Consider the following 13,145-nt stretch of genomic DNA (forward strand, 5'->3'; position numbering starts at 1 on the left):
ACCAGAGATCTCACCTTATCCCAGGCGAAATCTGACCTTTCCACGGTGGAGTGTAGAGCTCCTCTGAATCCGCGTGTTTGCGCCAATTAGGGACCGGTGCTCTGGGGTTCGCAGCTGTTCAGTGGGTGCCGCCATCATAGATTTTCAGGCTTCCGATAACATCCACTTTCCCCTTCAAGATGGCGCAGTCTCCGCGTCTGACCCAGTGGCTCTGGGAGGGAACCCAGCAGCAGTGGGGGCTGCCCGGTCAGGGGAGCCCCGTCCAGCAGTCCCCCACCTTCTCCTGGAGTATAGCTGTCCCTTAACTCACCAACAGACACTCCCCGTGCGACCCTCAGCTGTTCTATCTACTCTGGGACAAGGCTTGGGACACGTCTGTCTATTCCGCTGTCATTTTTTTTCTTCCTAAAAACAGCTTTTTAAAAGGTTTGTATAAATGACATGTTATCTGTTTTCTATATGTGTCCTAAAACTAGACTAGATTAAACTTGTAGGCCAGAATAGTGTTTTATATTTCTTTTGGCTCTCACTAAACCTAGCACAGTGCTAACATTTTAAGGTTCAAATAATGCATGCTGGTTAGATAACTATGACTAAAATTAAGTTACGCTTTAGCACAGAACTGTTACTAAAGAAGATTCAGTTATGATAATAACATTGACTTTCTCCTAATAGCTGCCTTACCCAGAAAAAAACTTAAGCCACTTAAAATTCTTTTAGTGAAATTAGAGGTCACAAACAACAGGATATTTGACTGTTATTTTCCCATTAATTGCTACTTATAAGGCCATACTTATCAATTCTAGTTTATTCTTTCTGTAACAATACTTTCCTGCTTAAAGTCAGAGAGAGAAACTGCAAATGAACAGAAAACCAACCTTCTTAGACATATAAGGAATCAAGAGATTTCTAATCTGAAAGTCCTATTTCTGCTTCCATATAGTAAGCAGATTATCATTCTACTCATTATTCCACCAAAATACATCTTCACATTTCAAACTGAATTATTCCCTTAAAATACTGGATTATGTTCAAATAGTAAAAACAAGAATGGTGAATTCTACTGAATATTTTTACATTTGCTTATTGCAATACTAGTTAAAACACCAGTTTATAATTTTTTTTTACACATTCAACAGTTCAACAAATGCATGATTCTTTGAAGTTGTAAATCAACTCTTCACTGGAGAAGATGTATGAAATTGCAGCATTAACTTCTGAAATGAAGGACTGAAATTCCTCTTTCCAACTTCGTTCAGTCCATCTCTACTCCACATGTTCCTGCTCTTGTCCTGGAATTAGCCACCGAATGCTCTCAGTTCGAATAGTAGCATACATAATAAAAATAATTAAAAAGAATAAGGAAAATACAAGCAACCAGTCCACGCTTTTTATCAAAGTGCTGGGAAGAGGGCCTATTTGATCGGCTTGAGTTACCACTACATTTTTCTTGGCTTCTATACCTGCAAGAGAAAACAATTATTTCAAATCAGATAGAAAACACACCCGCTACAGATCTTTCTGAAGTATTTTTGCATGGCATGCAAAATGACATGCAGTCTTAAATACCACTGATACTATATCTGGGATGGGTTTCACCTGTCGGTGTAATTTGTAACTTGCCTTTCTCCCTACCACATCAAAGAAACAGAAATCCATGCCGCTGTTCCAAACTAAAACACTAGAATTTCTGTGAGCTCATCAGGGCATTGTAAGAGTTGTCATTTGTTCTCTTTTGAAACCAAAGTCCAACAAGTAACTAGTAAAGCTACTCTCAGGAGTCTAAAGAAGGTTTTCACAAGGAATGCAAAATACAAAATGCTTCTAAATAAATTTACTAAAAGAATTGTTAGCACAAATAACAACTGGGATCGGTGATTACCGATTTCATTAATATCCTAGGTTTTCTAGGAGCACTGAATAAAATAGCTCCCTTTCTCCACATCAATCTGAATGACAAGACTTGAAATAGTTGCCCTGACTGGTTTGGCTCAGTGGATAGAGTGTCGGCCTGCGGACTGAAGGGTCCCAGGTTCGATTCCGGTCAAGGGCATGTACCTGGGTTGCAGGCACATCCCCAATAGGAGATGTGCAGGAGGCAGCTGATCAATGTTTCTCTCTCATCGATGTTTCTAACTGTCTATCCTCTCCCTTTCCTCTCTGTAAGAAATTAATAAAATATATTAAAAAAAAAAAAAAGACTTGAAATGGCTAACCACCTGGTAACAAGCCTTCTTCTATGAGGTCACTCAGCTCTTTGTTATTTAGTGTTAGATACCAGTAATTACATACAACTTAATATGTATGGAAGGTATGTTATAATTTGTACTTATTTTCAGGGAATATACTTCAAGAAGAAGATGGATGCTCATTATTGAGATGTTAAAGCTTTTGAGGAATAGACTTTTCCAATGAAGGAAATTTCTTCAATATACAAGGCCATCTGGTTTGGCAAATATTAAGGAATTAAAATAGCATCTGCAAATGAATTAATAAATGGAATACTATATAGTAACAAAAAACATAACCATACACAACAGTGCAGATGAATCCCATAGATATAAGAGTGAAGCCTTAGCTGGTTTTGCTCAGTGGATAGAGCATCAGCCTGCGCAAACTGAAGGGTCCCGGGTTGGATTCTGGTCAAGGGCACGTGCCTAGGTTGCAGGCTCAATCCCCAGTAGGGGGCATACAGGAGGCAGCTAATCAATGATTCTCATCATTGATATTTCAATCTCCCTCTCTGAAATAAACAAAAATGTGTTTTTTTAAAAAAGTGAGTGAAATAAGTCAGATACAAACAAACAATCTAGACTCTGTCTCTATTAATATAAAGTTCAACAACAGGTAACAGTAGTCTGTGGTGTTCAGAGTCAAGATGGTGGTCATCCATGGGGAGGGCAGGAGCAGTAGTGCTAAAGCGGGACTGGTACTATTCTCTTTCTGGATCTAAGTATTGTTACACAAGGTGTTCACTTTGTGAAAATTCACCACCCAGTTCACTATTGACTGATGCATATTTTTGTGTAAATATTACACTCAAATGAAAAATGGATTTAAAAAGGTATCTTACAGGTGTATGATATGTGAATTCTATCTCAATAAAGTCCTTTTTTATTTTATTTTTTAAGTATATTTTTATTGATTTCAGAGAGGAAGGGAGAGGGAGAGAGAGAGAGAAATATCAATGAGAGAGAATCATTGATAGCTGCTTCCTGCACACCCCCTACTGGGGATCGAGCCTGCAACCTGGGCATATGCCCTTGACCGGAAATGAATCCTGGACCCTTCAGTCCACAGGCCAACACTTTATCCACTGAGCCAAACCAGCTAGGACTGTCCTTCAAAAAAAAAAAAGATCTTTAATCATATTAAAATTATTCATGTTATGCTTGTTACTGACTGAGAGACACTTAACAGGCACATACAAGTTTATTAGAAGTTTTACATCCCAAAGCAATCGTGAATCCTTCACTTAAGAATGATAGCAGATCAGAACCCACAGAAGGCTCATACCCCCAGCAATAAAATGTCTTCTACAGCTTATTACTTCTACATACCTGTCTGGTTAAAAATGAAGATTTTCAGTGTTTCCAATGTTCGGTCTGTATGATTAAATCTAGCCATTGGTTTAGCTCCTTGAAATAACAAGATGTTGGGAACAGCTACAGTGCCAAACCTGGTGGAAAGGCTACAAGAAAAAGGCAGAAACCTGAATTAACAGTAGGCTTTCTCACACAGTTACCGTATGAGAATGGATGGCAATAAATGAGATAGGATCGGTCTTGTATGGAGGTTTCTGATATTCAAACTCCAGACTTGTAGTTGTTTCTGACCACCTTCCTTATGGGTCACAGTTGGGGGCATCTCTGTTCTGCTGAGGTGCTTTCTATTACAATATGGAACTACACGTGACACAACTACTCCACTATGTAAGTTCCTAACTGCCAGATCAAAGAGTTTTAACTCATGGACAAAAACTCAGTGTCAATTTACTTGACAAAGACATTTCACACTCTCCAGAATGCCTACCTCCGTCTCTCATAAAGGATTCAACTATGGTAAGCAATTAGTTTGGGAAAGTTGGCACAAAGGAATCTATGATCTAACAAACACACCAGGAAGTTCACAATTAGGGCAGGATGCTTGGGAAGTAACATGACCTGAGTGGTTTTGTTTCACCTTTACATAATACAGAGTAATGGTATGAGCTCCGAATCAAAACATTCTGGGTTCAAGGCTCAGTTCTGTCAGTGAACCAAGTAATCTGTGTAACCTGCAGACTACTACACCTCTTTAAACTTCAGTTTCCCCCATTAGTAATATTGGATAATCAGGATTTTTTCTTTTGTAAACATGCTTTAACTTAAATATTAATATATGAGACAAACTCACGTCCCACACTGCCATATAATAAAAACAAGTATCCTTTATTCTTCATAATTATGACACCATATCAGACACTGAGAAGGATGCATGGAAATGAAGGAACAAAGCAGATAATAAAAGCCTGCAGGGAATGGGGTGGGCGGTGCGCGATAGGGATCACAGTACCAAACCTAAAACCAAAGAGTACTGAGCAGGTGCTAGAGCCAGCCCTGCCTGCCTGGAGGCAGTGGAGGGCCTGGTCAAAGCTGGATGTTGACCTGGACTGTCCTTCCATCAATCTGTTCTCCTAGGCTAGGCCACTTAGATATTTCCCTGAAGCCCTTGTGAGAATTACTAATTTGTTGGGCAATTTCTTTCTTCATAAACAGTTTAAGGTAAACACTGGCAGTTACCTTACCTGCACCAAAAATCAATGGAACACATTAATCAAGTTTTATTCAACTTCAATTTTACACCAACTTGACCATCATCCAGCCTTGCCAAATTCTTTCACACACAACACTTCCTTGTGACTTGCTAAGGAACATCTGATCTAGAGGATGAGGAGCATGCAGTTTATAACCCAAGCACAGTCATAGCACTTAGGGGATTTATATACTATCTGAACAATGTTCTCAGTAACTTATCTTATTGAACATTTAAAAAAGACAGACACCCACTGAACAATATGAAAAAAATAAAACAATGGTCAATGTCATTTTAAAAGGCTAAATTAATTATTGAATTAATTTACTGAATGTCTACTAAGGCATATTCAGGCAAAAATAAATGTAAGGGAAAGAGAGAAAAAAAAAGGAAAAGAAATTCTAAGTAGACACAAAATGGGGGTGCCGAGAGTTAGGCTGTCAGGGTGGGGACCTAAACTGCAGATGAAAGTCACAAAGTAAGATCTTGTGACTCATTTTGCTAATTCGTTCTGGCCAGGATCCTAGGAAGTCCTCCGGCCCCTGCACTGCCACCACACAGAGAGCTGTTCTCCTTCCTCAAAAGGGACCTCCGTAAAGTGAGCCATCAATTTCCTCAGTCGACATTCCTCACTCCTCACTCACACTTGCCTTTCCCTTCCTTCAATCCCTCTAAAAAGCTCATGCTTACCTCCTCTACATTTCATTTAATTACCACCTCCAAACAACTGCCACCAGTCATCCCAAAGGACGATTTGGGATGAGACAGAAACATGGAAACCCAACGAAGGGAAGATACCTGCTATGCTGAGATGCATCCAGGGCCAAAAAATGAAGAGCTGGAAATGCCCGGGGCAGAGAATTAAAATGAGGGGCCAAGCTGGCAGAAAATCGGCACCAAGGGGTATAAAACAGGACTAGCGTGCAGTCACTACCATTGGGGTTTAGAAAATCCATAAGGTCCTATGGTAAAAGAAACAAGTGTTATAGTCATCAGTAAAAGTACATTTTTCTGGAAGGATACCCAAGAAGCAGGAAAAGGAGGTACGGGGAGGCGGAGGAGGAAAACTGTAGTATATCTCCTTAAAACCTTTTGGATTTTGAATCATGCATTCATCAATCAGCAGAAAAGTACTATCAAATAAGTTACACACTTTCCTTTAAGCTTTCTCAACATTACTATAGAGCAATTTTCATAATTTAGCCATTCAAATACTAGGTACTCACAGGGTATAGGCCACTGTCCCAACCTTTGATTGGGCATCTCACACAATCTAATGGCATTATTAAAAGCACTGTGATCTCAGACCCAAACTATCATCCCAGCAGATCCCAGTCTGTACTGAGCAGCTGTATCAATGTATTTGGCCAAAGGTTAGTTCAAGTCAAAAGTGCACCACCCTGCCACCACCCTAACTCAGACTGTTTAAACTGCTCTCTCCTGGTCGTGTGTGTGACACCTATGAGACAAGTCCCACAGAGCTCCGGCACGGTGATTACCAGGCACTGAGGGGAGGGTGTGAGGCCAGCACTGGCCCTGCACTTGGAGGGGCTACATGCGTTCGACATATCATATGTGCCCTCATTTAAAAGAGGCAATAACAGCCCTAGCTATTTGGCTCACTGGTTAGAGCTAAAGGGTTGTGGGTTTGATTCCAGTCAAGGGCATGTACTCTAGTTGCAGGCTTGATCCCTGGCCCCGGTTGGGGTGCATGCAAGAGGCAACCAGTTGATGTATCACTCTTGTATCGATGCTATCTCTCCTCCTTCCCTTCCGTTCACTCTAAAAATCAATGGAAAGAAATATCCTTAGGTGAGGATTAAAAACAACGAAAAAAGAAGCAATCACTGTCCTGGCCCTGGCTGGGTGATTCAGTTGGTTGGAGCGTCGTCCCATACACCAAAAAGGTTCAGGTTCAATTCCCAGTCAGCACATACCTAGGTGCAGGTTCCTTTCCCATTCAGGGCGCATATGGGGCAATGGGTTGGTGTTTCTCTCACACCAATGCTTTCCTCTCTCTCTCTCTCTCAAATCAATGAACATATCCTCAGGTTAGGATTTAAAAAAAAAAAAGCAGTAATCACAGCTTTCAGAGCTCAGACTTCTCTGCATTCATGCTGCCATCTGACATAAAGCCATCCTACAGAAACTATCCCACAGAAAGCTATCAGGCTTTATCCCAGGATTTTCTTTGGAATCACTATTTATCTAACTAGCTGGAAAAACATGGCTGGGTTTGGGACAATTGTTTCAGCAGTCACTCAAGAGTAAACACTTGCCCTGACCGGTTTGGCTCAGTGGATAGAGCGTCGGCCTGTAGACTCAAGGGTCCCAGGTTCAATTCTGGCCAAGGGCATGTACCTTGGTTGCGGGCACATCCCCGGTGGTGGGTGTGCAGGAGGCACCTGATTGATGTTTCTCTCTCATCGATGTTTCTGGTTCTCTCTCTCCCTCTCCCTTCCTCTCTGTAAAAAATCAATAAAATATATTAAAAAAAAAAAAAAGAGTAAACACTGGATTCACACTCTTTGAAGGAAAAAACTTTCCTCAATATAACATATTTCCCAGGGGCATCACTAATCTAAACCATGCTAAATTACAATTTTAACAATTCAGATTATTTTTTATAATTCAGATTTTTTTTTTAAGAGAGAGAGAGAGAAGGGAGATGGGGAGAGAGATAGAAATATTGATGAGAGAGAAACATTGATCAGCTAGCTGCCTCCTGGGGATCAAGCCTGCAACCCGGGCATGTGCTCTGACCGCGAATCGAACCCTGATCTCCCGGCTCACGGTAGATGCTCAACCACTGAGACACACTGGCCAGGCTATAATTCAGACTTTTTAAGCGGCTTCTGTTATGATTCTGATGTTTACTGGGATTTTTATCATAATGACTGGTAGTGAGACTACTCCAAGGATGATTAGGTTGAAGTTGCCCAAAAGCATAATGGACACTAGTTATAACCATTCTCACTGATGCTACCACTGAACTCTATCCTACTTACAATATGATCAAGATTACCATCTGAAAGTTGATAATCTTGAATCAAAAAATCGATGTGCAAAAAATAAAATAAATAAATAGATGTGCCAAAAAGAACAGTAGTAAGTCATTTTTTCTTACCTGTGACATATTTAAAATTTTCAGGGTGAAATTTTCTAGCCCGGTAACGTTTCTCTCCTCACAGTTGACCTTAGGGGATTTCTGGCTGTCAGTGTGATTGGAGTCCTCAGTGGGGGCCAGGTCAGCTTCCACTGCTTCTGGCTCCGTGTAATCCTCCTCTTCTCTATCCGGGACGTTGGCTCCAGCGCTGTCCAGAGAAAAGAGGCTCTCCGGGAGGTGGCATGGTGAGTCTTCCTTCCTTCCAGCCCCACAGGTGCCACTGCTGGGCTCTGAGCTCAGTCTGTCTTCGGCTTCCCCAGGAATCACAGACAGCATCACCATGTGGTTGCCCTCGGTGTCCAGCCCCAGCAATGAATCGGCTTCTTCTGCTGACGTGTCCAGGACCACTGGGCCACGTGAAGGCTCCTCTTCACTCATGTACACAGTCCCCATCTGGAGAGCAGGGGCCGGCTGCTCCTCCCCTGACCATATGTGACCACTTTCCTCTGCAACTAAACATGCCAGCATGCTCACAGTCACATTTGACTTCCAAAAAAATGAACCCCAAAGAGTTACAGTTCTCCTCAAATATGACATTTTCCCTACAGAGAAAAAAGCTATCCTTCCCATCAACTATCAGAGGGCCCCACCATTCTCCAGGTTATGAAGAAGGTCTCAAGGAGGTACTAGATTAATGAATGCCAAACAAATAAGTGGATAAATACATAGCTTCAAGCAAAAATGGCTTGTGAATTATAAGCAAAAAACATTAATAATGGCTTTATGGAAGATTCTACTATGGTAAAGCATCTTTGCACACATTATAACAGTTAAGTGAGATAGGAGGACAAGGGTTATTACCCCCCCTTAACAGATGACCAACTGAGGCACAGAGTGGTTCAGCATAATGCCCAATGGCTCACAGCTAGCAAGCAGTGGAGCTAGGTCTCGGAGCACCCAGCAGTGCAGGAGCAGCAGCAGGGAGAAAAGGAGAATTCTCCTCCCACTTTGGAGCCACTAGCTAGGGCTTGAGGAAAATACTCAGATAAGGAAAGAGTCCTGGGCAGTCTTATACGTCCATTTAGCAATCTGCACTCACCTCTGTAACAAGACTTCTCTCCAGCTTTCATTAACTCAACAACAGCTGCCAGACTCTGTGCCAGGCACTGAGGAGGGGAAACTCGCACAAGCTCACCATATAGCTGGGGAGCCACCAGCTGGGTAATGAACTCTGCCAAGCCACCAGCATGCCACCAGATTATGAACAACCAATTAGCTACGGAGCTGGGGAGGTGTCTGGGAGCTTCCAAGGTATGCACATTCATAGAAGGTATTAAAGAATAGAGATTGGCACGTTCATTTAGCAAATGAAAAACATTCTGCTTCTGGCTAAGATAGAGTAACAAGGACCACATATACCCTCCCTCCTAAAGCAACCCAAAGAACAGTCAAATATGTGAAACCACAGTTTCAGAAGACCAGTTAGCAGGCAAAAAAGGACAGTGACCCCTGAGAAACAGGAAGCAAATGAGGAGAGCCCTATGACTGATCTAGCTTACTGCCTAAGGGAGTTCCCACTGTGGCAGGGGAGGGGGAACACAGGCAGAGCCCAGCAACTCAATGAGTTGAGGAAATGGAGCTGAGAGTAGGAAACCAAAGAAGGTAGAGTTTGCAGGAGAGAATACTGGAGATGGGAGACCTTCATAGCATGAACTCCGGAGATCTGCAGAGGGGCCCCCTTAAGTATACTGGTCAGCACATGCATGTGACTAAACTACCCAAAGCCAGAGAAAGAACCACCCAAAAGTATTAGAGGCAATAGTACCTAACACTCATACTTTTTCAGGCATACAAAAGATGAAAGAATTCCTCACTAGCAGATCCGCATGACAAGAATTTTAAAGGAATTCCTTCAGGCAGAAGAAAAATGATACCAAATGGAAATATGGATCCACACAAAAGAATGAGGAGCACCAGAAATAATAGCTACATGGATAAATATACACAATTCTTTCTGAAAGTCTAGCTATGAAGGAGGACAAGAAATATGGGGTAGTTGCTATGGGCAGGCAAGGGGCTAAGGGAGGTTTCTGTTTTGGTTTTTAGGACATAGGAGAAACTTAAGGATGTATAAAGCTGATGGGAAAGCATGTAAGGAGGAAGAGGTGACAATATAGGTTAGATATGGAAGTGTACAGGGCTTGGCTAACACGGTGGAACCTTGACAGAAGGGGCTCAGTGTCTGTGCAGGGAACTCTGCAAATTTGGTATATGATTATCTAACCCAGCAGTGGGCAAACTACGGCCCTCGGGCCGGATCCAGCTGTTCTACCCGGTTCTCTTGCTCTCCCCTCCGCTCCTTTACTTTGAATTTATATTAGTTCACACAAACACTCCATCCATGCTTTTGTTCCGGCCCTCCAGTCCAGTTTAAGAACCCATTGTGGCCCTCGAGTCAAAAAGTTTGCCCACCCCTGAATTCTAACCACTATGCTGTACACCTAAAACTAATCCTATACAATAAAGAGCTAATATGCTAATTAGACCGAACAGCAGAAAGCCCGGGCTGCGAGGGCCAAGCCCCTTGCACAAATTTCATGCATCGGGCCTCTAGTACAAAATAATTGAATATAAACTGTAATTGAAAAATAAAATAAATAAAAAGCCTGAGATTTTCAGCCATCCTGAAAAGAAACAGGCTGGTGAAGGTTCCTAGGTCCTCACCCCATTTACGGCCTGGCCATGATGACCAATGACCCACCTATGGCTGGTGTTATCCTCGGGTCTACATGAATATGACCCTGACTGCCAGGTAGACTCACTGCATGCAACAATGCATGTCAGTCCCCTTAATCAGCCAAGAAACAGAAAGCACATTCAATTTGGGCGATTCAAGGAGAACTTAATAAAAGGGGACCACCAACATGTGGGCTGGGTGTAGAGAAAACAAAAACAATGATAAGGAACTCCAGGGCCAGTAACAGCAGAGGGCAAGCCAGTTACCACTGATAGATCTTAAAAGGCCAGAGGCGAGCCCTAGCTGGTTTGGCTCAGTGGATAGAGCCTCAGCCTGTAGACTGAAGGGTCCCGGGTTCGATTCCAGTCAAGGGAACGTACTCAGTTGCAGGCTTGATCCCTGGCCCCGTGAGGGCGCATGTGGGAAGGCAACCAATCGATGTGTCTCTATCGCATCGATGTTTCTCTCTGTTCTCCCCGTCCCTTTCATTCCCTCTAAAAATCAATGGGAAAATATCCTCAGGTGAGGATTAACAACAACAAAAGAGGCCAGAGGTGAAACAGTTCAAGGTTCACAGAACCTTGAAACAGCAAGGACAGACTTTCAAAAGCTGTGTCCAGTGGAGGGACACAGCCAACCTGTGATAATCACTGAGGGAGGGAGCTAAGAGAATCAATACCCTGACCTCTCTCTCCCCTCATTCTAACCCAAAGGAAGCCAGAAGGCGGGAGAGACCATTGTTACTCCATACGGGGCAGCTACTCAAGGTACAGAGCAGGATGGAGAAGGCTTGAGAATGATCTGGGAGACAAACGAGATACCCAGCACATGCTGTCCGTCTTTGAGGCTGAGGGTTAAGTGTAGTGACAGAGGGTAGTACAGAGATTTGACTGTGAAATCAGGCAGACCGGGGCTTCAATCGTGGCTCCTCAGCTCTGACCGACTTTTGAAAAAGTCTGATTGATGCTGAGTCTCAGCTTACTCATCTATAACACAGTGACGATAACAACTACTTCACAAGCATTTAAAGATGAAATAAGACGATGCTCATCGAGCCCTAAGCACAGCACCTGGCACATAGTGAGTGCTTTCATTGACGGTAATTCTTTATTCCTCAGCCTCCTCCCTGATCAAGGCTGCTGCCCTGCCCTGACCTTGATACCCAGGGAAAGGAAAGACCTACCTGTTCCTGTTTGGAATGAACAAAGCCGCATAAAGGAGTGGGGGGAAGGAGCAATGAGAGGAAGGCCTCCACTCCTGGACCAGCCATCCTCGGAGTGGCTGCCTCCCCACCCGGGGAGCCCTGAGAGCATGCCTGGCAAGCAGCGGGTTACCCTGTGGGGGTCTCCCGTGTTTTTGTCACCTGTCCTTCATACAGGCACCTGAGCAAGACTGACCTTCTTAAGAAAGTGGTCGAGCAGAGTGCAAAATAAGACGTGGGCTTTGCAAGTCAGACAGGCTCTGCCGTTTTCCAGAAGTGCAAACTCTGGCAGATTACCTGGCCTTTCTAAAATGAAGATGCGAATGAAACCTAGCTCACAGGGTCGGTGGGAGAGGAGGATGAAAGGGCTACGCGCAATTCCTGGCTCCTATTAAGGGCAGCACAAATGCCGGCCATTCGTTATCATTATTAGCATTGATAACGAAGTGCTCACCACAATAACAAAGTGCCTCAGTAAACGCTAGGACAGGTCACTCCCTACCGACAGCCCTCTGCTGAGGGCACCTGACCGTGGCCGGGGCACACCCTGTCTCCCCGCTCCGCCGTTCCTCCACCGCGGACCACAAGCCGGGATCACGGAGGGGCGGCGAGGGCGGGGCGGGGGGGGGGGCGGTCGGGACAACGCGGGGAGAAGAGCCGGCAAGAGGCAAGGAGAGGCGCGCGTTGCGGGCCTTCGCGCAGGTAAGACCGTCGCCCGGGCGGGCCGCAGCCTACCGCCCCCAGCCACGGCCCAGCCCGCACTCACCTTCCTGGCCGCAGGCGGGAGGCCCCAGCACGCACAGCGGTACCAGCCACCAGCCGAGGAGCCACATCGTGCGGGACGGCGGCCCGGACCACCACCCAGGCCGAAGGGCAACCGGCGCTCGGCTACGGGAGCTGTGCTCCCCGCCGGAGGAAAGACGGGGATGGGCAGGCCGGGAGCGCAGGCGCGGGCGCGCCGCCATCTTGGAAGCTGGCAGCCACCGCGGACGCCATCTTGGTGTCGGGCGGCTTGCCTCTGGCTTGTTGCCGGCGCAGTGGTTTCAGGGTCTTTAGGAGCCAAGCACCAGATGTCTCAGGTTATCTTGAACTTTCCTGACCCCCCATTTCTGGGCGGGGTTCCAGCAGAGACCCGTGGCCCTCTTCCTTCACGGGCGCGGTGGAGCCTGGCTGCTGGCTGCACACACTGCCCCGCTCAGAGTGCCTTCTCCTTCCAGGTGCAGATTTTCGACGCTCCTGCCCTAGCCTGTTACCCCCCCTAGGGTGGTGGGGTAAATACAGGATGCCCAGCTACATTTGAATTTCAC

The 13,145-nt window shown here is 44.7% G+C and overlaps 1 protein-coding gene across 1 annotated transcript; it reads right to left on the reverse strand.

Annotated features, from left to right (window-relative positions):
- Positions 1 to 700: 700 nt before the first annotated feature.
- TXNDC15 (thioredoxin domain containing 15) lies at positions 701 to 12,849 on the reverse strand. The gene is given in 6 exon segments (XM_080673171.1): positions 701 to 1,463; positions 3,561 to 3,691; positions 5,593 to 5,756; positions 7,922 to 8,412; positions 12,605 to 12,791; positions 12,793 to 12,849. Coding segments are annotated over 6 exon segments (1,212 nt in total). The 5' UTR covers positions 12,835 to 12,849; the 3' UTR covers positions 701 to 1,266.
- Positions 12,850 to 13,145: the final 296 nt, after the last annotated feature.

This window comes from Plecotus auritus (assembly GCF_963455305.1).
Source record: "Plecotus auritus genome assembly, chromosome: 6".
In the NCBI taxonomy this organism is placed as follows: Eukaryota; Metazoa; Chordata; class Mammalia; order Chiroptera; family Vespertilionidae; genus Plecotus; species Plecotus auritus.